The following is a 26475-nucleotide window of genomic DNA, read 5'->3' as shown; positions in this document are numbered from 1 at the left end:
TTCAGGGGGCGGAGAGACGGGGCGCAGAGGCCCTCGAGACTGTACACATCGACCCACCGTCCTTCCTCTACGAGTTGCTTCCTCTGAGGCTGAGGCTGAGGGTGGGAGTCCTGCCGGCAGAAGTCTTCCTCACCTGCTCACCAAAATACAGCAACAAACACCCCTTGGCCGGGCCTGAGCTTTCCCCTCGGTGCCCCTGTAGCTAACCTCCCGAGGCTGCTGAAGCCCATTACAGCAGGAGAAGCCCCGCTCCGGGGACAGGGCCCTGGACACGGTCCCCATCAAGCCGCTGCATCCGGGGAGGGGGAGGCCTCTGCTCGTCTCCCAGTCCAGGCCAGAGAACAGGTGCACAAACCAGCTTAGCGGTGGGAACTGCAAGTGTCCGCACCCCCTGGCTTGGTGGTCAGCCATCAGCCGGGAAGCCTGACGCGGCCGTCTCCTTCCCCGTTCTCGCACCTCAGGCGGAAGGCAGGTCCCCCCTTCTCCCCCTCCCCCCCTCCCCCGCCCCCAGAATCCCTCCTGGGCTCCTCCGGGCCCCCCACCCCCACCCCCACCCCGCAGCTTCTAAACTCCGAGATGGGAGGTCCCAGGGGGCGTGGCCAGGGGCAAGCCAGGCGGACGGCCAGGGGCAGGGGCTGCTTTGGGCTGCGGCAGATTGACTCCTTCCCGCGTCCCGCCTCCCCTCTTCCCTCTCCGCGTGGAGGGGAGCCGGGCCTGGGCTCCCGCAAAGCCAGGAAGGGAGGCGGCGGCTCAGTCGTCCTCATCGTCGTCCTCGTCTTCCGGGTCCTTGTTGGGCGCGCACCTCTGGCAGCACTGCACCACGGTGGCCAGGAAGAAGCCGGAGATAATGGCAGCAATGGACACGGCCACCCCGGAGAAGATGATGATGAACAGGTCTGTGAGCGACAGGCTGAACCTGCACTCGCTGAAGCTGGCCTCGGACAGCTCGTGCAGGAATATCCGCCTGTTTCCCGGGGGCACGGAGCACTGGATTTCCTCACGGCCTGTGGAAACGGCAGGCAGGGTGAGACAGAGGTCTGCAGGATGGCCTACAAGTTGGCAGGCCGAGAGCTTGCGAAGTGTGGGGCGCGGGCATCCCCCCGCCCCCGAGCGAAAGGGGGAGAAAGTTGATGGATAATGGAATTGAAGCTTTTTTAAAAGCTCCGGAGTAATCCCCATGGGGAAAATCAGAATGCCTTGGTCTCCCTTGCCCTGCCCTAAGCTGAGGAACTCTGGGTTTTGAACCACGTTGGTGGTGACGCAAGAGGAGATTCAGGGCCAGGGCCTCTGTTGACCTTGATCCAGACCTGGATACCACCCAGGATTGGGGGCGGGCGGCAGATGCAAGGGGCCGGGGGCAGTGCCCGCAGCTGCCATATAATCCAGCGTGCCGTGCCACCGCCCGAGCTGGATGCCATCCTCCTTTTCCTTGTCCTCAGGGCGAAAAATGAACAGAGGATTAGCACAGCACTGGAGTAACTCCACTACTCTAGAAGGGTTTTCCCTCGATGGGAGTGGGGAAAATAGGCTCTATCTGAAGGTGGCCTTCCAACAGCAGTTACCGAAGCTTCTGTGAAGCTTCCGTGTGATTCAGAATCACCTGAAGAGAGCTTTAAAATGCAGGTTCCCCAGGGAGTTGGCGAGCTTCTGGGACGCTCACTCCGACGATGCCCAGAGGAGTCCTGGTACCCTCTGTTTTATATAGTCACGTTCCCCTTAAGATTTCACTTGAAGAGTGTTTGGCTGACTTAAAAAGACTCCAGTCCAGGAAAATCTGACATCTGAGTCCGTGTGAGAAAGTGCTTTAAAACAATAGTAACAATAAATGCTAACTTGAACTTACCAGGGGCCAGACGCTGTTCTAAGTGCCTCACATACAATCATGCATTTCACCCTCGTGGTGCCATCAAGTGAAGTAGGGGGACAGCTCGTACAACTGTAGCTGGGTGGATTCCATACCCTCCAGTTACCTAGTGAGCCTGAAGGAAAACTTGCCCAAGGCATGAAGATCTGAGCACCATGAGGATGGTTTTCCAGACACTCGTTTATTCGCTCAGCACACATTTACTGAGCACTTTATCCTGTGCCAAGGGATTGATGACAAACAAGGCAAAAAAGGTCCCTAATCTCAGAGGGTATAAATTCTAGAAGACAGACACGCATTCATGCCCTCAGCACATGTTTACTGAGTATCTACTCCATACTAGGCCATGGGGATAGAGCAGGGAGCACAACAAAGTTCTTGCCCTAATGCAGCTTAGGTGTAGACAACTAATGAGTAGATCAAGAAATACATAAATGTTGGGGAGCCTGAGTGGCTCAGTTGGTTAAGTGTCTGACTCTTGATTTCAGCTCAGGTCGTGGTCTCAGTGTCGTGAGATCAAGCCCCTTGTTGGGCTCTGTGCTCAGTGGGGAGTCTGCTTCTCTCCCTCTCTCTCTCCCCCCCCATCACATGTGTGCTTGCTCTTGCTCTCAAATAAATAAATCTTAAAAAAAAAAAAAAGAAATACATAAATGTGAAGATGACACACTAGGGTAAAATGAGGAGTGTCTTTAGATGGGGTGTTCAGGAGGTACTGTTTCAGCGAAGATCCAAAGAATGAGATGGAACCAGTCACGGAAGAACAGTCGAGTCAGAGGAGACAGGAAGTTGGCAAAGAGCTCAGTGTTCCGGGAACACCGTGTAGCCAGGGGCAGCAGAGTGGGCAAAGGGGCATTTAGTATGAGCTGAAGTGGGACACGTGGACATGGCTTGAGATGAAGCCCCCGACCTGCCAGGGTCTCCAAATGAATATCATGAACAGAGGCCCCACCTGTACCACCAACCCTGTTATGGACTGAATTGTGCCCCTCACTGCTTCTATATGTTGAAGACCTAACCCCCAGTGTGACTGTAATTAGAGATAATAATAGGGGGATAATTAGGTTAAATGGGGTCAGAAGGGTGGGGCCCTAATCTCACAGGACTGGTGTCCTCCGAAGAAGAGGAAGAAACTCTCTCTCTCTCTCTCTCTCTCTCTCTGCATGTGCACAGAGTGTGAGACCACGTGAGGACTCCAGGAGAAGGTGGCATCTATAAGCCATGAAGAGAGACCCCACCAGAAACCGATCCTGCTGGCACCTTGATCTGGGACTTCCAGCCTCCGGAACTGTGAGAAAATCGATGTCTGTTATCGAAGTCCCCCAGCCTGTGGTATTTTGTTATGGCAGCCCTAGAAAACAAATACAAACCCTCGCTGGACATGAACAAAAGGTAGACTTGTGTGAGAAGTCAGCAACCAAAGGTTGTTTGTTACCAAGCAAAATCTACACACCCTGACTGATACATAGTACAAACTATACACAAAGTCAAGTTACTACCATGATTTCACAAACTTCAGATATAAGAAAATGTGTAATATTAAAATGCATAATGAGACCCAGATCTTCTGTTTCTGATCTGGAAGAGGAGAGAAAAATAAAGCAGTAGAAACTAGCATGCATATTGCACTTAGTGTGTGCAAACTCTCTTCCATGTGCTACAAACATACCAATTCTTAATTCTCGCCACAACTTTATGAGGTAGGTAGTATTAGCATGCCCATTTTATGGATGAGAAAACTGAAGCATAGGGAGTTTACATAGCTTGCCTTCAGCGACACGGCTTCCCAGAAATGTGAGGACACCATTTTGACGTGAAGCTCAGCTGCCTACAATCTCTTCTTCCCTTCGGCTTCCTTTCAACTTCCAGGAAAACCTGCAATTTCTCTCTTTTTCAGGGCTTCCAGGTTTCAAAGAGCTGGCCCTCAAACCATCTCCAGAATTATCCGAAAGTCAGAATGATTTCTTCACACCTCCCTAAGGAGCTGGCTTCCATCCTGTGAAGAGCAGCTGCTAAGTGCACAGCAACCCCGCAACCACCCTTTGGGTCTTTATTTGGGTATTTTTCCTTCTCCAGCTCAGACACAGAGCCTTCCTCCTTCCTTCTGTCCTGGCCCATCTTTTACATAGTGTACAGCCAACCCGCCGAGGCTCCCCTCCCCGAGGGAGCCGTTGCCGTGGCAACCACACTCCCAGTCCCTCCTCTCCCTGATCCCATGCCCACCTCACATACCCCGGGCACGAGCTGGGCGAGGGCTCTGCATGTTTCTCCGGTTTATGCTGGACTCGTTTTTGACTCTCTTTTTCTTAAAGAAGCCTAACTTCCGTTGACCACTTATGAGCATTTTCAATGCCCTTGAACAGAATTAGGAGAACTTGAAGACAGAGTTATACTGGGGTTCCCTTGGGCTTCCCTTGTTTTCTTCAATGGAAAGTGGACAAATCAATTCACCTGCCTCCTCTAAACACTTCCCCCACAGCCACAGGTGTTATGAACATAAACAAGATGGACTCCAAGGAAGCACAGGAAGTTTCTAATTCCAAGATAATATTTGCAATCCCCAAACCTATACCAGGTCACTCTTGCCTAGAGAAACTTTCTAGCCGTTCTTGCCTTCAATAAGCTGTATTCACCGGAAAACAACCGCAATGCGGCAACGCAAGCCTACAGAGCCTGCCATTTAAATCCTGCCTTTGCTTGCCAAGACTCCTTGAGTCAATTCCGATTTCCATGATGGTGTCTGTGCCTGGAGATTAGGCTTGGCATTTTTACAAAGTGACACTTTTAGAGAATGTCACCTCACATTTCTCTGTGGCTAGAAGAAACAGGCTTGTTTGCAAACCAGCACACACAAGCCCACCAGGAGTGGGAGACTCTGGAACCACGTTTGATGGAGCTAGCACGATAAGAAACACTGTCTTAATGGGTTTTTGTAGCTCACAAAAGGCAGAGAAATAAGAAGAGTCAAAGAGCGTCAGCCGAACAGACAAGGCTCAGCGGAGGGGGCAGGGCTTCGCTGCCAGAGTGCTCTGGAGACGCGTCCCAGGCTGGCTGTGGAACTCAGGAGTCAGGGTAATCTGACTTTGGGTATCTCTTCTCTCCTGCACGATCTTACTCTAGACCAGAGTGTCTCACCCTTGGCACTAGTGATGTTTTGCGTCATCAGGGCACTACCCCTATGTGGGGCAGGGTGTTTGCCAGCATTCCGGCACCCAGGAGGACAATCAGAAATGTCTCCGAACAGTGCCACGTGGCCCCTGGGAGAGGGCGATAAAGTCCTTCTGGTTGAGAACTTTAGGGGAAAGTGCCCGGCAAAGTAAGTTACCCTCTATGGCAGGGCTACCCTTCGTGACTGAGCTTAGCTATTAAATGGCTTTCTTGGATTCATGCATTAAACACAACGGGTGAGGTTTTGTGCTAGAGGCTGTGAAGGACGCAAAAGAGGAAGGAGAGGAGGGAAGGAAGGAGGAAGAGAGACACAGTTCTGGCCTCAGGACCTTTGGTCTAACAGGAGGGGCACCAGTGCAGGGTCAGTGGAAATGTGGGGGGACACGGGCACATGAGGGGAGGAAGGGCGTCCCTGGGATGTCCCTACTTGATTTGGAATGTTCTCCCTCCCTTCCCGACCCCCATCTGTTCGGCTATCTGAGCTAAGGTCAGCAAACAAGAGCCAATACTGAGACAGCATTTTGAGCACGCTGGCTCACCTGCTTTCCCAGAGCGGCCCAGCCTCACCCAGCATTTCACAACAAGTTCCTTTCGGGCAGACTGTCTTTTAGAGAGATGCTCTAGAACTCTCCAGCGACCCTCCTATCTCCAGCCCTGACCTAGACAGACCGGAGAGGTCTCCCTTCCTTGTCAGGAGCAGAGCTCTGAATGCAGATGTGGAGGGACACCCTCCCGTGAGCCTGGGAACAGCATCTTCCCCCTCGTCCCCTCCCCTGGCCTGGTGATGGTGTTGTGAGCATGACATAGGGGACATCTGGAAACTCTGAACTATGGCGCCTGGCCACCATTCATGCTTAAAAAAACAGCATTCATTTTATTCAGATTTTCAAGGTTTCAAATTGTGCCCACACCTGACTCCAGATATCTGAGGAGGCTGCCTGCATTAGTCAGGGTTCTCCAGAGACACAACCAACAGGAGGGGTGTGTGTGTGTGTGTGTGTGTGTGTGTGTGTGTAAAGAGAAATATCATGAGGAATTGGCTCACACAATTATGGAGGGTGACAAGTCCCAAGGTCCGCAACCAGTAAGCTGGCAACCCCAAGAGCTGATGGTGTCGTTTCAGGCTGAATATTGCCAGGCCCAACCCCCAGGAAGAGCCAATGTTTCAGTTCAAATCAGAAGGCAAGAACGGATGATCCAGCTCCAGGTCGTCAGGCAGAAGGAGCTCCCCCTTACTCACAGGAGGATCCGTTTTGTTTTGTTCTAATCACCTGATTAGATGAGGGCCCACCCACATTGGGGAGAGCACTCTGCTTCACCCAGTCCACGGATTCAAATGTTCATCTCATCCAAAGACACCCTCATAGGTGGTCCCAGAATAATGTCTGCCTAAATATCCAGGCAGTCAAAACTCCGCCATCACAGTGCTCTCCATGCTTTTCCGCAGCAACAAGAGAGACGTTTTTAGTTATATGGGTCTGAGGTGAAAATTCAGAAGAAATTGTCTTCTTTCCTCTACTTGCTCAGAATACCTGAAAGAAGGCAGAAAGAGCTCAGAGCAAAAGCGGGATTTAGCGGTGTGGAAAATGGACGATCTGCACGTCGACAGTCATTCTTGACTACAGAGGGAGCGGTGGTTTCTCCTCCATCCTTTTTTTTTTTTTTTTAAGATTTATTTATTTATTTTGGAGAGAGAAAGCACACAGGGGAAGGGGCTGAGGAAGAGGGAGAGAGAGAATCCTCATGCAGACTCCCTAGCGAGCGAGGAGCCCAACGCAGGGGCCCCATCTCTTGACCCTGAGACCATGACCTGAGCTGAAATCAAGAGTTGGCCGCTCAGCCGACTGAGCCACCCAGGTGCCCCTCCTCCGTGTACTTTTTATTGCAGCAAAACATACAGGACATAAAAACGTACTGTTTTAACTGTTTTTAAGTGTGCGACTTGGTGGCATGAGGTATAGTTACAATGTTGTACAATCATCACCACTATCATTTCCAGAACGTTCTCATCCCCTAAACTCTGTACCCATTAAAGAATAACTCGCCTTCCCCCACCCCCAACCCTGCTAACCGCTATCCTACTTTCTGCCTCTATGAACTTGCCTACCCGTAGAGGTGAAACCATACAATATGTGTCCTTCTGTGACTGGCTTATTTCACCAAGCACAATGTTTTTAAGGTCCCTCCATGGCTGTAGCGTCTATCAAAATTTACCTCTTGTTTAAGCTGAATGATAATTCCATTGCATGGGATACTAAGCCCCAGTGGGTCATATCATTATGCCGAGGCTGCACAGTAAGTGTGCTGACCCGATCTGGAACCTGTGCTACCTCCAGTGGTGGCCCCCCGCCCAGGATACTCAGAGGAAAGAACACCCAAGGTCATGCTCAAGGGTCTGGGTGCTGTCTTCCTTTCCTAGGGCTGCCCTAACTAATTGCCATACACTGCGTGGCTTCAAGCAAGTTTATTCCCTCCCAGTTCTGGAGGCCAGAGCCTGGAATGAAGTACCAGGAGGGTGGGGCTCCCTCCAAAGCCTCGAGGAAGGAATACATCCCGGCCTTGTCCAGCTCTCGTGGCTCCAGAGCTTCCTTGGTTTATGGCAGCATCACTCCACCCTCTGCCTCTGTCAAATCTCCTTCTTATAAAAAACACTCCTGTCATTGGATTTAGGGCCCATCCAAAATCCAGGCTCAGCTCATCTTGAGATCCTTAGTTACATCGGCAAAGACTCTTTTTCCAAATAAGGCCCCACTCACAGGTTCCAGGCTTTAGGACTTGGCCATATCTCTTGGAGGGGACACAATTCAACCCACTCCGGGTGTCTTAGGTGTGACAGTCATCTGCTGCCCTTTGGCCTCTCGTCCTCCCTCCTTATTTGGAGGCTGCTCCCAGATTGCATTTTGGGGCCATCGCCTTCCACCACTTGGGTAACTCTAGAAAATGCATGGCCCTCCCCTGGCCAGGGGGTCAGCATGTGACCAACAATGGGCCACAGTCTCTCTGTCCTGGTACACTGAGCCTTGAGTGGCTTGACCACGAAGGTGGCCAGAGCCCACTCAGTCCGGCAGCCCCGCCCTACGGGAACCATCAGCTAGAGACATGCTTCCTTGCTCCTGCAGGGTGGCTTAGTCCCTGGCATGCTGCTGCTCTGTCCCCTTGACTGATGACTTCTCCCCGGCAGCTGACACCTGAGCTGGAGAGGGTGAAGAGCTGCCACTCTCCCGAAATAGATGGTGACACAGCGGATGGTAGACTGAGATTAATCTCTTGCCCCTTGCCAACAAATGGGCCTTCAGCCAGAGGATCTCTGGGGCCCTCCCCGCTGAACCGGCCCCCACCCCCCGCCAATCCACATCAATGACAGGCTCTTCTAAGCACTCTTGTCATTAAAAGTATATTTTTGTTTTCCCAACTCCGCTTAGGCAAAGCCCGTGTATACACTGAAAGAACAGAAATAAACAAAAAGATGGAGGATAAAAGGACCCATAAATACATATTTAACACGCTGGCTTACACCTTTCTAGATTTCTTCTGTGCGTCTCTGTACAGAAATCGCCCAAGTAGAAATATACTCTGCCACTCTGTTGGATAACCATACTGGGAACACCTTTCCATCCTACCAACGTCATTGCCAAATGTCACTTGTTTATTTACTTATTTATTTTTAAGCAGGCTCCACACCCAGCGCAGAGCCTGAGGTGGAGCTTGAACTCATGACCCTGAGATCCAGACCTGAGCTGAGGTCAAGAGTCGGACGCTCAACTGACTGAGCCACCCAGACGCTCCCTCCAAACATCATTTGTAATGGCTGCAGGCCCTGTATTGTGTAGATGAGCCACGATTTACTTCTGCAATCCCACGGTGCTTCCAGTTTTTTCCTCACTAGAAGCAAGGCCACTATGGGCATCTATATACACATTCTTAATTATCTCCGCACAATGCGCTCCCACAAGCTGAAGACTGTCCCTGCACTTGTGCTAACAATGGGTTTTGTCACTCTTCCATCTTTGCTGATCTCATAAGCCGTAAAAGAGCATAATTGCAGGGCGCCTGGGTGGCTCAGTTGGTTAAGCGACTGCCTTCGGCTCAGGTCATGGAGTCCCGGGATCGAGTCCCGCATCGGGCTCCCTGCTCAGCGGGGAGCCTGCGTCTCCCCCTAACCCTCCCCCCTCTCATGTACTCTCTCTCTCTCATTCTCACTCTCTCAAATAAATAAATAACTCTTTAAAAAAAAGCATAATTGCTGCTTTAATTTGCATTTCTCTGATTACGAGTAGAGCGAAATGTTGTCTCACGGACTCGTGGACCATTTGGAGTGGTTTCTCTGTGAACTGCCTGCTCAAGACCTGTACTAAATGCTTCACATGTCTTATCAAGGCGTGAGAGGGCCCCGGTGTCAAGGAGGGCTGGGGGGAGAAGGTGGCCGATTCTCTCCACCCAAACCACTGCTGGAGCTACAGCTCCCAGGGAAGGAGCCTCTCCTCCCACCCCCGGGAGGAAAGGCCAGCACGAAGGTCCTCCAGGGACCCCTGGGCATTGGTCCCACTGCTCTTGACCAGAGTCCACCCTCCTATCAGTCTCCCCTCCCGCTCTCTGGAGTCGGAGGGCTTGGTGTGGGCTGCTGAAACCCGGCCTGGGACTCCCCAACAGCCCCCCAGAACTCCAAACCCAAAGGAGCATGAGACAGAAGCAACATGGTGTTCTTTCAGATGCACAGCCAGACTTCCAGTCACGGCTTCCTGCTTTCACAGCAGCTTAGAAGTTTAGATCCAAAGGCATCTGTGCGTGCCGCCCCGCCCCACATCTCCCCTTCATTGGACCTGAAGGTGCGGGTCCCATGGCCCCTTGCTGCAGCCTCTTGGTGTCACAGAGGAAGACTTCTCAGGGAGGCAACCCTGCATGGACTGCAGGGGGGCAGGGTGCTGGGAACGCCAGCTCTAATTTCCTATAGTGCTGGCCTTTGTTCTCCACCATGACTTTCATTAAATATGGGCTGTGGCATCAGGGGAAATTCCCAATTGTGCTCCCTGTCTCAGCCGCAGACACTTTGTCTGATTAAGTAATCAGCTGATTTCCACCCGAGGAAGAGGCACTGGCAGCATCGGGTCAACCGTTCCTGCTTGGTGCTGGCTCCACAGAGCATGTTCTGTAGAATGGGCAGCAGAGTGCAGTTGGTCCTACACCAGGGTTGGGACTTGCATCCGCTATCCTACCCTCCAGCCTGACTTGAGCCCTGGACCTCAGGACACCCACATCAGTCACTGCAGGAGGATAGAACATCAACAGACTCACAGTATAGTTTTCGCAGCCTGTCCTCCTCCTGGTAAGAAATGAGCAGAGATGATCACTGATGAAAATCTTATTCTCTGGGAAGGCGTGCACACGTTTCTGCTACCACCACCAGCATCATCATCATTGCCATCATCTTGACCATCACCACCATTATTACTTCTACCCCCGGTCCCATGTGCACCATCTCCACCATGATGTCCCCCACCTGCCCCATGTGCACCATCTCCACCATGATGTCCCCCACCTGTCCTGGTTCCACCATCTCCACCATGATGTCCCCCACCTGTCCTGGTTCCACCATCTCCACCATGATGTCCCCCACCTGTCCTGGTTCCACCATCTCCACCATGATGTCCCCCACCTGCCCCATGTGTACCATCTCCACCATGATGTCCCCCACCTGTCCTGGTTCCACCATCTCCACCATGATGTCCCTCCACCTGCCCCATGTGTACCATCTCCACCATGATGTCCCCCACCTGTCCTGGTTCCACCATCTCCACCATGATGTCCCCCATCTGCCCCATGTGCACCATCTCCACCATGATGTCCCCCACCTGTCCTGGTTCCACCATCTCCACTATGATGGCCACCACCTGTCCCATGAGTACCATCTGCACCATGATGTCACCTCCACCATTTCTACCACCACCATCACTGCCACCTCAGTTATCGACACCAGTTATTTGCCAGTGCTAGGGATACCCATCTGTGTCTAGTTATTATTGATGATCTGGTTAAAGAGAACATTCTGGCAGCTTCCTCTGTGTGAGGAAGTCTAAGACTGGCCCCAGTCTAAGACTGGTTACCTCCCATACTCATGGTGATCAATGTTCCATGCTGCCGTGGAGTACTCAGAGACACCTACTATGTGGCTCTCTCTCTGGACCTGTCCTTAGGAGTTCTCATTGCCCCAAGTAAGTCTCTAACAGTGGGCCCACTGGCCAGGTGCAAAACGTGATGTGTCGAGTGTGTTGGGGTGAGGAGGGGTGTGCATGGGAAGTGGGCCCCATCCAATTACACTGTTGAGATGACATTCGATAAGGAAGTAATATTTATTGAAGCTCCAACTATTTACCAGGAACTGTGATGAGGACTTCACCATTATCAACTCACTTGGTCCTCTTTCTTAACAGCCCTTTGAAGATTTTATTTATTTATTTATTTGTGTGGGGGAGGGACAGAAGGAGAGGGGGAAAGAATCTCAAGCAGACTCCCTGCTGAGCAAGGAGCCCAATGTGGGGCTTGAACTCATGATCCTGAGATCATGACCTGAGCCAAAATCCAGAGTTGGATGCTTAACCAACTGAGCCACCCAGGCACCCTAGAATGTCCTTCCTTTTAAAACTGACTCATGGGACATCATGAAACACCTAGAGGCTCAGTCAGTGAAGCATCTGCCTTTGGCTCAGGTCATGATCCCAGTGTCCTGGGATCAAGTCCTGCATCAGGCTTCCTGCTCAGTGGGGAGCCTGCTTCTCCCTCTGCTTCCTGCTCCCCCTGGTTGTGCTTTCTGACAAATAAACAAATAAAATTTTAAAAAATAATAAAATTAAATAAAGCTGACTCACATTCCATTGTATGGATAGACCCCATCTTGCTTCTCCAGTCCTCAGTGGACCCTTGGGTTGCTTTGGGCTATTTTGAACAATACTGCTATGGACATGGGTGTGAGGTATTTTTTAGATGCAGAGCCCCGGGGCTCAGAGAAGCCGTGTGACTTGCCCAAAGTCATCCAGCTCATCTGGCAGGATGAGGATGTAAAGGCAGGCCTGGCTGTCACCAAAGCCCATCCCCCCTCCTTGACACCGTGGCACCGTCAGTACTGTGGGGGCTCACCCCATGGCCATTTGTGGGACTTCACCGGGCCACTCTCCAGGGGACAACTTCATCCCAGCGGTGAAAGCGGCCTCCGTGTCCCCCCGGGTCTGCTCAGTGGTGCCACCTTCCCTCTCTCCTCCAGACCCCGTCCATCGTGCTCCCTCAGCATGTGAGGCCTGCCTCTCTCTGGAGACCCTGGTGACTAGCCGGATCTGCGCTGCTTCTGACAGTCACCCCGGGATAGCTGTCCGTGAGCGCCGGCCGTCCCTCTCAGCCCCTAAGTTCTCTCCCGCCCCAGACGTCTCTGAAACCAACACAGCAATTCTGATTTTCCAGGAAGGTCAGGAATCAGGTTGGGTTTTTGTTATGTTTATGAATCTTTCGGCAGCTGGGGGGGGGTGGGGCACGGGTAGACCTGGGGTCCCAGAAGCAGACGCCTGCCCGTGCAGTTTTCAGAAGCTCCCAGCACTGGGGACAGTTGCTGTCTTTGGGGCTAGAGCTACGGGCTGTTTGGAAGGGACCGCAGGGGCGGCGGCTGGAGGGGGGCAGAGGACGTCCCTAGAAACAACCTGGGCGGGCAGAGAGGCCCTCACCTTTATCTGAGCCTCTACTCTCACAGGTGGGGAGACAGGGGAAGCCGGGAAAGGCCAAAGGAACCCAGACGCCTCGATTTCAGCCTGCAAGACCTGTTTTGGACTTCTGACGCAAAGAACTGTAAGATTATAGATCTCTGTGAGCTTAAGGCCCTAGTTTTGCAGTAATGTGTTACAGGAAACTAACACAGCCCCCGAGATCACACAGCGAGTCAGGGGCAGAGCCCCGCCTGGGAGCGGACCCTCCGTCCTGAGCACCTGCAGGAGTACCTCACTGAGACATAGCGGAGGCTCAGTGTGAGCCTCTTGAACTGGGTCCTTGGGGAGGTGACCCGGGTGTTGATTTATAGCTGATGATAATAACAGCTGGTGTTTATTACGGGCTTTCTGTGTGCCAGGCACCGTGCCGAGCTACGAATATCATTGTCCATATTTTACACATGGGACAACTGAAGCATAGAAAGGTTAGGTGATCTGCCCAGACTCACACAGCTAGTAAGTAGAAGAACGGGGTTCAAATGGTGGGGGCTCTAAATGCAAAGCCTGAGTTCTCAGCCACTGTGCCATATCCCCGTCTGGTGACTGATGAGCAATATGAGGGCACAGCCGCAGCCTGGAACTGGGGGGTTTGGGCTAGACTTCCTCTGCTTTTCACTAGTTTGCTGTAGATGTCCCCCACCTGCCCCATGTGTACCATCTCCACCATGATGTCCCCCACCTGTCCTGGTTCCACCATCTCCACCATGATGTCCCCCACCTGTCCCGGTTCCACCATCTCCACCATGATGTCCCCCACCAATCTGACCACTCCCAGTCCACATGGCCACCCAGGGAGTACTTTGGACAAGTCACTCAATCTCTCTGAGCCATGATTTCCTATCTGTACATGAAGAAGGATAAATTAGATCACCCTATAAGCTAAACTTGAGTTTTCTGGAATGTTCCCTCCAAGAGAGCAGAGTTTTTGTCCAGATCGCTGCCAGATCCTTCACACTTGGAGCTGAACTTGTTTTCACATGTTTAGTCTGCTCTGGTTTCTACGAAGACATTCAGGGCATCTTTGGATTCAGGCCAGGTTCCGAATCTGGAAAGCTCATTGACTAGGTTAGGTTCTGAGCCCAAAGCAGAGGCTCTGGACCCAAGAGGATAGGCTTGCCACTAAAGGACCCCAGTTTCTGATATGAGATTTGGGAAGCTGCACAACGGCTCGTGACAAAGATCCTGCAGCCAGTCTCTCTGGGTCACACCTCCACTCTGGCTGGTGACCCGAGCTGAGTTATAGTAACCTGTCTGTGCCTTGGCTTTCTCACCTGTCAAATGGGGTGATGTTGGCTGGAAACATCCTCCTTGGATGACACTAACAGACCTGGAACTCTTGCTGTCCACTGCAGTAGCCTCTGGCCACATGCTGACAAGTTCATGTATGTCCAGTCTGGACTGAGATGTGCTGTAGGTGTCAAATACACCCCAGACTTTGAAGACTTGGTGTGAAAACACAATCAAAAAAGATCTCATGAATGACTTTTCTCTTGATGACAAGTTGAAAAAAATAACCTTCTGGATCTGCTGCGTTCAATAAAATATTAAAATTAATTTCACCAGTTCATTTGTGTCTTCTTTGTCTTTCCACAGGGTGGGGCTGCCCTGGGGTGCTTAGCTCAGGGCCTGGAACACAGTCAGACACTCAGTTAATGAGCCACGGGAGCAGCCTGCTCGTGCAGAGAGTAGGGACAACCCCCGATCAAATAAGCAAAAGCCTGCTTTGTACCTTTAGTGTTTATTTCCCCTTAATCAAACGCAGCAGGGCAATTTGCTTTGACATCATAAAATCTGACGGCTGGACACCATTTTGGAGGCTACTGAACCCCAGTTCCTGGGGGTTTGGGGGCCATCCTTGGCATTCCTTGGCCGGTGGACGCATCACCTTGACCTCTGCCTTCTCCCTGTCAGCGTGTCCCAATTGCCCCTTTTTATAAGGACATCAATCATTCTGGTTTAAGGCCCGCCCTAGCGCCCTTATCCTAACTAATTACATCGGCAGTGACCCTTGTATTAATCATGTTTTGGACTTTCTGTGTTTTATTTAGCTTCGACATCTTGGGGCCTCACCCAGGGTTCTCCACTTCCTAGAGACAGTAATCAACCAGCTTGAAAGTGCACCTTTGCTAGGCAATCTGACCACTCCCAGTCCACATGGCCACCCACCTTTTTTTGTCAGACTCTTGCAGTCTGGAACACTCTCTCCTGCCCTGAATGACACCAGGGCCAGGGACTGGACACTAGGGGACCCCCCCCCCGTCTAGCCCACAGCCTGCCCAAATTATTCAAACTAGCCAATCCCAAACCTACCCAGCCTATCTACCATGCCCCTTCCTCCTGCAAAAACCACAATAAAGATTCTTGACCGCACGCCCTGTCGGTCCCTCTGCCCCCTGAACATCCGTGGAGCCTCCCTGCATGGCCCTGCATGGCGTCCACGCTTCTAGAGTTTCTCGAGATCTGTGAGTGTTAAACTTCCTCCTTCGTAGGTCATTTGTGTCAGCATGTCTTACCATGCCTGATTAAAACAAATCCCAGCTACATTTAAAACAGCCCTATCTCCAAATAAGGTCAGAATCTGAAGTACAGGAGGGTTGGGGCTTCCACATATGATTTTGGGGAGACATAATTTAACCCATAGCAACCCTCTCCCCTCATTCCTTGCTCAAGAGTCTGCAAGAGTTCCTCAAGTCAGGGTCCCAGCAGGCGAGCATGGCCCACCCACGCCCACCCAAACCCAGTTATTTGAAGGGAGTCTAACAAAGGGGCTATTTACAACCACGTGGACCAGCCTTTAGAAGGCAACAAGGGTCAGTGCAGTCCCCAAAGCCCTACCAGTGCGGAGGGGCGGCCTTCCCTGGGGGTATAAGGGGAGTGGGCAGTTATCCAAACCTGAAGAAGCAGGAAGACAGAGCTGTGACTAACAGGTAGATGTGTGCACCTGTTTGTCTGGCTCGGGTCATATTAAAATAAAGGTAAGGTCAGGGAGGGGCAACATCGTACTTACCCATTGTACCAACATGGAAGAGCCCACGGAAGAAAAGAAAGAAGTGAAAAACTCTATGCCATTCTGGAAGAGGCCAACCATAGAGACAGCAAAAAGTTAGTGTTTCCCAGAGAGGGCTCAGGAGGAGGGGAGAGGAATAAGCCGGTGGAACACAGGACATTTTTAGGACAGTGAAATTACCTGTATACCAGGATGGTGGATGCATGACATAGTCCATCTGTCCAAACCCACAGGATGCACATCACAAAGGGTGAACCCTACCATAAGCTGTGGACTTTAGTTAATAATAATGTAATAGTATCAACGTTGGTTCCTCAATTGTTGGTTCCTCAATGGACCGCACTAATGCAAGGTGTCCGTAATAGGGGAACGGAAGGGGAGGGGGGCATATGGGCACTCTCTGTATTGTCTGCTTAATTTTCCAGAAACCTAAAACTGCTCTAAAAAAATCGTCTATTATTTTTTTAAAATAAAATAAAACCACTCTTTCAGCCAGAGAAAATCAACCAGTGGCACTAGGCTGCCTACCCTTTCCAGTCATTTTTCTATGGGACCCGGTTCTTTCTCTTGGCCTCCCCGGGGGGCTTCCCGCAAGCTTCCCCCAGCCCCCCTGCACCAGCTGGGAGCTTCCTTCCTTTCCTCACCACCTCCTCCCTGCGCTCGCCGCTCCCATCCCCACCAATGAACATTAAAGCCGAGGTTTTCCCATCATCTAGCAGTTCCTTCGTACTGGGATGTCCACCCTCTCTCCCGCATCCCATCAAGGGGGTACAGAGAGTGTTGGCTGCCCATCATTGTTCTGTGGTTCTTGCCACGTGATTGTCCAGGGTGCTGAAGACCTACAAAGCACCATCTTGTAAACTTATGGGTTGACAATGGCCCTTCTCTTGCAAGTGCTCCCCATTTGCTTCTAAAGCTCTTTTATGTCAGTATTTCCCTGATCACCAGGGGGTGACAGGCGAGGAAACCAAAGCCCAGAAGAGTTAGTGACCTGCCCAAGTCAAGGAGGAGGCAGCAGAGGCAGAATGTCCTGACCCTTCGTTCTAAGCTCCTAGCCCCTCAACGTGACCATGGGCAGCTTTCATTTCTGATGCAAATAATCACTTATGATGGTTATGTTTAAAACAGATCTCACCTCACTGGTGTCTTATAAAAAGCAAGGCTATTCTAACAACTGGGGGGGGGGGATCTTTTCTTGATATGAAGAGGAAGAAGGGAACATACTCTTGCATCTGCTTGTTTAAAACACAGCTGCTGGGGGGTAGGACCTGTGCCAAGGGAACCTACCCCAGAGACTCTTGCTAGGAGCTGGGGGCTTCAGACCCGCTCATCCTGTGACCCCATGCGGAGGCTGGCTCAGGAGGGTGCAGAATCAGCGAAAATCAGAGCTAGAAGGAGTCTTCACCTGACCCAGGGGCCAAAAATTGGAAGCCAGTAGGAGGAACATAGCCACTGACATGTTTTAGGGAGCTCGGCCAGTGTGGTGCTCTAAACTGTTTTTCATGCACATGTGCTCTCAGTTCTGCCCCTGCCCCCCTTCTCCAGTGACTCCCACCTGTTGCCCCAAGGGGCATCTGAGGTGATCTAGGGCAACTGAAGGAGGGACGAGACTCACAGGTCCCACTGCTAGCTATGGACGGAGCGGGACCAGCACCCCGATTCCTGCCTCTTTGATTTGGGTTCGCCTCTGAGAATCCTCCCTTTAATCCCGAGCGGCCCGCAGTTCCCTCGAGGTCCTGACCCGTGCCCTTGGCACTCATCCCATAACCAGCCCAGAGGATGGGGGAGATGGGGCACCAGGGGCTCCCTGATCAGCAGCCTCTGAAGCAGAGGGGCCAGGCTGCGACCCAGTGGGAGGCTGTGCCGTGAAGACAGAGTGCCCGTTTGCGTGGATCATCAGACACTTGGGATTTGACTGGCAATGCTGAAATCCAGTGGGATCTGCAAGGCTGCGTGCATGGCTGATCTGTGCATCTGCATTTCTATGACTTGCATAAAGAGAAAAAAATCGCTTCTGTGTGCAGCGGTGAAGGAAACCGCACTTTGAGCTTCTTCATATGACATCCCTTGAGGTCAAAGGGCCCACACTATCACCTGTATTGGACTGGGGGGACACTGGGGCCCAGGAACATTAGGGGACGTACCTGCCATCAGACAGTTCACTGGAAGCACAGCTACTGGTCACGGACGCCTAGCGATGGCCTGCCCAGCCCCCTCCCTAAACTCCGCCCCACGCCCCAGCAGCCCCCGTGTACCATGTCACCGCAGCCATCCCCTCCCCTGCCTGGACCGAGAGGGACATCTCCCAAACGGAGCCAGACGCAGCCTCCTCCTGGGACCCGGAAATCGGGACCAGCAGAGCCCAGTGTCTCTGGGCCCCAGCTGGTCTCCTGAATGGAGGAGTGTGCTTTTGCCATGCGGGTGAGAACGTAAAGAAAGTCCATCAGCATGTGGAGAGGAGAATAAAGAAGCATGAGAGGCAGAGATGAGAGCACGGGGGAGGCTCTGTGCCCCCTGTGGCCTCCCAGGAGGTCTCACCCGCAGTACTCCCTGGGGCCCAACGGTTCAGGACCTAGGCTTCCTGGTGACACCCCACATGCTTAGCAGAAACCTTTCTGTTTGCTTATGCCAGGTGGAGCTGGTTTCTGGTTCAGCGGGGTGAACTGAGATGTGTGTCCTTGGTGACCCGCACCAGCCACTCACGGTGTGCCTTGCAGGGCAGAGAATTCGAGCACACCAGCCACCCCAAGACTCCCGGATGGCTGCCCCTTCATCTTGCCAGCAGAGGGCCAGGCACAGCTGGCTCCCTCCCTCCTTCACAGTGGAGAGCCTGAGGCTCAGGGGCCTATGGGGTTTGACCAGGATCGCTCCAGAAAACCTTCCTGCCAGGCCTCCGCCTCTGCTGAAAGATGCTCTGGGTATCCTTTGCTGACTACAGCTGGAGAGGGGTATTTGCTGAGGACAAAAGCCAAGGCCAGTGATCTTGGCCTGTTCCTCAGTGGTGTGACAGAGGCCTTGGGGGGTGTGCCTTCGTCTGCTCACACGTGCCCACAGCCCCACCGAGCCCCTTCCGCACTGGGCGTGACCCCAGTTGCTAGGGACACAGCAGCGAGCAGGCTGATCTCTGGGAGCCTGTGTTTCTGCAGGGACACAGATATCTTGTGGACAAGGTGATGTGGCCCTCAGTGAGTGCCATGACATAAACTCCACCAAGATGAGTCGGGGGTGGTGCAGGACTGCCCAGGCAGGGTGGTCAGGGAAAGCCTCTCGGAGGTGGGGACATCTGACTGGGGGCCTGAGGAAGACACAGCCACTCGAGGAGGAAATGTCCTAGGAGGAGAGGGAGCCGTAAGTTCAGAGGTCCTGGTTGGACACTGGCAGTTGGTGTGTTCCAGGGACAGATGGGGGTCTGTGTGGCTGGGGAAGGGGGGCTGGGCAGGGAGGGACAAGGAGGTGGGGAACGGCTTGTGGGACATGAGAGGGAGCTGGCTTCTTCTAAGTGCAGTGGAAGCCATCAGAAGGTTTCCAAACATGCCATATACTGTACCAGCCTCTGGGGATTGAGGGACGAAAAAGACACATTCTGTGTTCTCCAAACAGGCCAGACAGACCCAGGAACCACAGTCATGTCAAGCTGTGGTCATAGAGATAGTACAGGATCCAATGAGGTCACGCAGGAAAGGCTCCCCACCCAGCCTCAGGGGCCCAGACGGTTGGAGGCTGGAAGGCTAAGTAGGAACCAGAAAGGTAAAGAAGTAAAGGCAGGGATGGGGAGGGAAGAATCCGGGCACCTGGTAATAGCCAGGGCAGAGGCCCGAGGGCAGGAGCCCCGGACAGCTTCCCAGGACTTCCCCACAGTCTCCATCATCAGCACTGCCAGCCTGGAGGTGACCAGGCCTGCCCAGCCCTTCCTTCCAAACCACAACGAACGCCGCACACCGAATACCGCAAGAGCAGAAACTGCAAACTGCAAGGCCTCACGCTCCGGGGCTGTGAGTCACCTGGCAACCCGTCAGCTTCAGCTAACAGGGACACGGGCCTCTCCAAAACAGATCCCCGGCTGCGTGCCCCCGGGGCTGCCCTGGACGGGCAGGAAGGTAGGTCCACTGGCCCACGTCGCCCAGCAAGGGGGCTGCAATTTGGGTTAACTGACCGAATGGCACAACCAATGTGACATTTTCATCAGTGTTCGGGACGGAGTCGCAGGGCTCGGCCGGGCTCCCCTGGGAGCCAGCAAGACAGGGCGAGGTTGCCTTAGGTCCCGTTTGCGGCTCACTCCCCAGCAGAACTCCAGTCCAGACCCCGCGGCCCGTCAGAGCTGACGCTCGGCCCGGACGCTGTAATGATGGGAAAGGTGACACCCCGTCACTCCGCTCTGATTGAGACGAGTTAAAAACGCATTAGCCTGTGCACACAGGACGGGTACAGACTTGTCAAAGGCACGAGGGAGGCCACTTGCAAGAGGGGGTGAGACCTCAGCCCACCTCTGCCGGGAACATGATTTTCTTAGGCATATAAACACACCCAAAACATCCATCTAACAACAGGAGACGGGTTCAACGAATAGATCCACAAAATGACGTATTTCGTGGCCGTGAAAGGTTACACTTTCAAAGAACTGAAATGGCAGGAAATTCTCACAGCTCAATAAGAGAAAATAAAATCAGTAATAAGATCTACATTGTATCATCTACATTGTTTAAAAATGTATATGCGTATAAGAATAAAACCGGAATAAAATACAGCAAAACTTTAACAGTGGTGGGATTCTGGGTGGTTTCCGTTTCCTTCACGATACTTCTCTACGTTTCCCACATATACAAGGAGACTGTTACTTTATAATTGGAGAAATAAAACTGCTTTGATTTCTAAAGGAAAAGAGAGTCACCTTGGAGTCACCTGGGAGAAAGGACCTGTGTTACCTCCAGGAAGCATCAGCTTTTGTCCCTTTGGCTGAAATACGGTTTACACTGTCGTTATGACAAGATGTCCCCAGTCATCTGACCGAGCCAGGCCCTCACTGTGTCTGACATGAGAAAAAGAAGTGGGGTTACTGGCAAACAGGGGGCAGCTCCCCCAGCGAGCACTCAGTCGGGCCTGGAAGGAGGGGTTAGTCATGGAACTCGTCCAGGACCTTGCTGCCAGGACACCCCTTCTTAGAGAGGGGCTCGGGAACACGCAGGGGCTGAGCCCCCAAATGCTTGGAGGCTCCAGGCACTATAGTGGACCTTCTCTAGGAGGCTGTCCCCCAAGGGGCCAGGGTTACAGACCCAAAACATGACCTGTGGCTCCCGGTCCCCCCCTCCCTGCTCCCAACCCTTCCCGCCCCATAGCTACATGTGTCAAGGTCTTGGGGTGCAAGATAAGCCCAGATCTCTCCACTGGTACTGTGGGCTGTGACCTGCAGGCCACGTGTGTTGTGGTTAGAGAGGGAAGGGATAGAAGATGCCTGGGCAATTGGGCCTCCCACTCTGGGACCTACATATGCCTCTCCTGTGACGCATTCTCAGACACGGTGTGGGCTGTGTCACCCGGGTCATCTGCTCGCTCCATGCACCTCTGAAGCCAGGTATGGAAGCAGCCCCCTGCCTGCCGCTATGGTTTCTCACACCCAGTAGCCTTTCCTTCTTGTAGCTCCCGGAGCGACGCTAGGTGCAAGTGAGGTGTCCCATGAGCCCAGAGTGGTCTGGGTGCTCTGCCCCCACCCTGCTACACAGAGACATGGCCCCCCGAGATTCCAGCAGAGGGGTCTCTAGAGGGACCTGGCCTCCCAGGGCCTCAACTTTCCAACCCTTAATATGAGGACAATATTCCCTTCCCTTGAAACCATAGAATTTTTAGAGTTAGAGGAGCCTTAAAATGCTCCTACTCACACTCCTTTGCTCGCAAGAGAAAAATCTCGGAGATGTTTCTCTTGGTTCAGCTACTGAACCAAGACAAGACCTTGGGTTTCTAGAGATGTACCAAAAGGCCCTCCCACCTCCAGGCAGTTCTCAAGCTTCCGTGTATACTGCAAGTCCCTGGGCCAGGGGTGCGGGGGTACGGTGTTAAAAATGCAGACCCATTCAGTTGGCCCGGGGGTTCAATCTGCATTTCAACCAAGCTCCCTGTGTATCTTCGTTCAGATCCACTTCCCTGGGCTATAAGGAGACCAGGTGCTAGGCCAGCAGGGAAAAGCTTTAAAGCTCAAGGGTGTCACCCTGCTGCTCCCCATCTCCCCAGACATTCCCACCCTCTCCTTCTCTACCCCATGGCTCACCCGAGTGATTTCCAAGGACGCTTGCTTCCAAGTCTGGAGTCCTTTCTACCTACAGTGGGATGGTCACTGTCCCAAATTGCCTGGGAATCCACTATCTCACGGGAGAACCACCAGCCCAGGTTCAGGATCTGGGGCTGGAAGGAGGTCCACCAGCTGTGACCCAGAGCAATCGGAGATTGGGAGGGGGCAGTGTTGGGGATGGCCTCACCCTCCCTCCTGATCGATGCCCATCAAAAAGAACTAGGTGTAGGGTCAGCCACTCCTGAGTGCAAACTCATCTCAGCCACTGACTACATGACCTTGTGCAAACCACTTCACTTCTTTGCCCCTTGTTGGAACCGTGGGTTAAGGTACCTGCCAGGCACAGTTGTATTAAAGGGGATGGCACCGGTACACCACAGAGTGACAAACACCACCAGGTCAGGCCACCAGGTAAAATACAGGATGGCACATTTATATGTTGAATTTCAGAAAACAGCAAATAATTTCGTGTGCAAGTATATCCCAAATACTGCATGGGACATACTTATACTAAAATAGGATTCACTGTTTATCTGAAATTCAGAGTTAACTAGGCATCCGGGCGGGTCTCCTTGTTTGTTTTCTTATTTTAGGTGTGTCTGCTTTGTTTTGTTGCTAAGTTGGCTGATGGGCCTTCCAGCAGGCCACCCCTCACCCTCTTCCTTCAGCCCCAGCACCAGCGGGACAGATCCTCCTGCATCCCCAGACCCAGCCCTGCCCAACCCCCAAAGGAGCCTGGGTGGAGGGGATCCGGCGCCTCCAAGGCGTTCCTTCCTCCCCACGGGGGTGTGCTCGGTGGCGGAGTGCTCCCATCAGCACGGTGACCGCACAGGAGGCTCGCCTGGCAGACGAAGGCATTTTTGTAACCGAAGGAGCCAGTCAAGGTCACTTGCTCTGCTCTGTTCTGCTTCTCTGGGGGAGGGGGGCCGGGGAGCCAAGGACACAGCAATGAAGACAGAACCCCTTTGCTCCTGCCTTTGAATCCCCTCTCCTGGGAGAGGCGGGCCACTTGCCTACAAACCCCTGGAGCTTGGGCCCCACGGAGCCCGATTTTCCCTGGCAGGAAGTGGGCGGCCACGGCTGGAAGTCCTGAGGTCCCCCCTGCCCCCCAGCGATTGTTAACGCTCTGTGCCATCACCCCTCTGGGCCTTCCAGTTAAAACAGGAGGGTGACAACAGCGCTAACGCTTCGATCGTGCCGCTGCGTATCAGACACTGTTCTCAGAACTTCATAAATAACGCCTCTTTAATCCTCCCAATAACCCTAGGAGGTGGGCACTGGCATCATCTCCATTTCACGGGCGAGGAAACGGGGCCGCAGAAAGGCCACATAGCTAGCAAGAGGTCGAGGCAGGATTTAAACGGAGCCTGGGCCCTCAGCCGCTTTGCCCGGCGCCTCTGCGAAGGTACAAGGAGCACAAGGGCAGCAGGCAGAGGGTGGGGGCGACCGGCATCTAGCAAGCACCTAGGCTGTGCTAAGCATCCCTGCACCCCCGACAGAGCTGATCTCGTTCCAACTTCACTGCAAACAAGGTGGGGCATACTGGTACCGCGTGCTGAAGTCAGAGGCAGGGAAACTGAGACTCAGAGAGAAACGTGAGTGGAAATCAGACCTCAGCTGTCTCGCATCAAGGCCCGTGCTTGTCCCCTCACCACCCACCCTGCTCTGGTTCACATTCTCCGGACACTGCTCTGGCCACACATGCATGGCAGCCCGCAGTGAGACCACCACTACTCTTGGCACACCCCCTCTCACCTGCCGTGAGGTGACCGAAGCCCTCATGCTCTCTTCTCGCTGCCTCCATCTCTCCCCACTGGACCACACCAACCCTCACCCAGGGCCTGGACACTGTTCCTTGCTCTGAGCCTGCCCATCCTTTCCCCCTCCCGGCCACACATCCCCACCTGGTGTCCCTTTCCTTCCCCACATCACAGGCCGTAGGAGGAATAACATCCTAAGGTCTCACTGTTCTTTACATTCACCCACATTAGCTGGTTTTGATGCTGACAAGCACCGGGTTAGATGGACCATCCGGCATCACCCGTGTCCTAATTTCACACAGGAGGAAGATGCGGCTCAGAAAAGTTAAGGGTCCCGGCCAGACTCACCCAGGCTTTCCACCAGGACTCAAACCTCTGTCTTCTGACTCTACAACCAGGACTGTGTAGGGACCTCAGAGGTCAACCAAAGCACTTTAGAAGATGAGGAGTCTGAAACCCAGACAGGACACGTGGCCTGTTCAAGGTCACAGCCATCCGTCTGTGGCAGAACTGAGACTGAAATCTACAGCTTCCTCTAACACCTTGCCCTCCTGCAATAACACATGGAACCAATTATACCAACTCAGCTAACCACAGAGGTTAAAGATGCCAACTCCATCAAAAACCAAAGGCAAGAGCGATCAGAACCAAGGCATACCCCCATTCCACAATGAGGCTTCTATCTGGACATTCCTGTCTCCGGGACAATCTTCTGGTGGGGCAGGCAGGTGAATGAGGGCAGGTCAGATCTTTTCAGGACTTGCTCCCCTGGCAGAGCCAGCCCAGGCTGAAAATGCCAGTTCAGGGGCCTGCGTCTGCTGGGGAGTGATGGCCCTGACGCCTGGGGTTCATGCTTAGTAAAGTATGGAGTGAAGAAGTGGTCACAGGAATTCAGGGCATAGATGAGCAACATCCTTGAAATCCAGGAAGTGGAAAAAAGATATACCAAAGCTAAATCCACATCTATGTCACTTTTTATAACATGTGTCTTACAGCTCTGGATCCTATTCTGCCAAACCCTCGGGGGCCAGGCGGGAGGCCGGTCTGGCTGTGCCAGGTCACTGCTAGGACTGAGGCTCACATGCCTACCGGTGGAAGGCTGGAATCCACGGAGGGTACGGACATCCTGGGGCTCATCTCTATGGATGCTGGGGTCCCCCTTTTCTCAGCTCTGTTTCTGCTTCCCTCTGCTGGCCTTTGCACGGCCCCTTAACGTCTGTGCCCTCTGTGTTTCCATCTGCCAAAGGGATCTGTACATCCATCCGTGTCACCACAGGAAAAGTAAACCAGGAAAACAAAGGGTGCACCAGCCTGCTAAGGTTTTTGTGTTCAGCTTTTCACATCTGGGCTGAAAAAAAAAACACAGAACTGCAAATCTTTACTGCATCACTGGCTTTTAGCAGGCTGCCAGTATTCCTCACCAGAAATATTTCTCATCCCTTTTGGACAGGAGAACAAACCTGGGAGCTGAGAAACAGGCCTGCTTAGGCTCTGGAAGCTGCTGGAGAGCCCCTAGAATTGGCTGGATCTTTCAATGTTCAGTGTAGCGAGAAGGGCACTCAGCTCTTTCCCACACAGGAGGGTGTCTTCCACTTAGGAGGGTCCCATAAAAAACCTGCACCCACCAGTCCTATGACCCAAAACCTGATGAGTTGAACTCGGACATGGGTAACAGAAATGGAAGGTCCCTAGCTCCAGAAAGTGAGCTGTCGGAGAAACAGGTGGAGAAGCAAGGCATCAGGGCCCAGAAACTCCAGAGAATCCATAGTAACCCTGCCCACCCACTTGTCCCAGCCGACTCCCAGGCAAAGTTCAGGCTGGGAACCTGCCAGGCGTATACCTGAGCGACTCTCCTGGGGCAGTTGCTCGGGTGCCTGGTGCACCCGAGACCCCCGCCCCCCCACGGCTTGCAGGCTGGACCTAAGCCCCCCTGCCCGGGGACGCTCCCTGCTCCCCTCCTCTCGCCCCCAGCCTGGTGTGTAGCCCAGTCTGCCGGCAGGCTCACCTTTCGGCAGCTTGGACGCGTTCTCCTGGATCCAGGAGAAGAGGTGGGCAAAGTCGCAGTCGCAGAGCCAGGGGTTCCCCTCCAGGCGCAGGGTGCGCAGCGCGGGCAGGGCGGCCAGGGTGGCCACGTTGAGGCTGCGCAGGTTGTTGTCGTTGAGCTCCAGCACCTGCAGCGACTCCAGGGTCTCAAAGGCGTCCTCGTGCACGCCCGCCAGGTTGTTGTTGGCCAGGCTCAGCTTGACCAGCCTCCCCGCGGAGCGGAAGGCGCCGGCGCCCAGCTGGGTCAGGTTGTTGTAGCTGAGGTCGAGGAAGGCCAGCTTGGCCGAGCCGCTGAACGTGCCCTCCTCCAGTGAGCGCAGCGAGTTATTCCTGAAGTCCAGGTACACCAGGTCGCCGTAGAAAATGAAGAAGTCCTCGGGGATGTGCTGGATGCGGTTGCCGGCCACCAGCAGCTTGCGCACGTCCAGGGGGAAAGGGTCGGGCACGCTGGGCAGCCCGCGGTCGCGGCAGTCCACGGTGTGCGGGTCGGTGCAGGCGCAGCCCGCGGGGCACGCGTGCCCGGGCCGGAGCAGCGGCAGCAGGAGGAGGCTGCAGAACCCGAGCGCGGCGGCGCGGCCGGCGGGGCTGCGGGGGGCGGCGCGGGGGCGCAT

The 26475-nt window shown here is 53.4% G+C and overlaps 1 protein-coding gene across 1 annotated transcript; it reads right to left on the bottom strand.

Annotated features, from left to right (window-relative positions):
- Positions 1-750: 750 nt before the first annotated feature.
- Positions 751-26475, bottom strand: LRRC38 (leucine rich repeat containing 38). The gene is made up of 2 exons (XM_028108182.2): positions 25827-26475; positions 751-1004 (listed from the first exon to the last, which is right to left on the bottom strand). The coding sequence occupies exons 1-2, from the start codon at positions 26473-26475 to the stop codon at positions 751-753; spliced, it is 903 nt and encodes a 300-aa protein (XP_027963983.1).

Source organism: Eumetopias jubatus, unplaced genomic scaffold, assembly GCF_037043125.1.
Source record: "Eumetopias jubatus isolate StellerSeaLion01/CBP00866 unplaced genomic scaffold, mEumJub1_p1.0 scaffold_4, whole genome shotgun sequence".
NCBI lineage: Eukaryota > Metazoa > Chordata > Mammalia > Carnivora > Otariidae > Eumetopias > Eumetopias jubatus.
The sequence above is the reverse complement of the archived record's forward strand: the minus strand, read 5'-3'. Positions and strand labels throughout refer to the sequence as shown.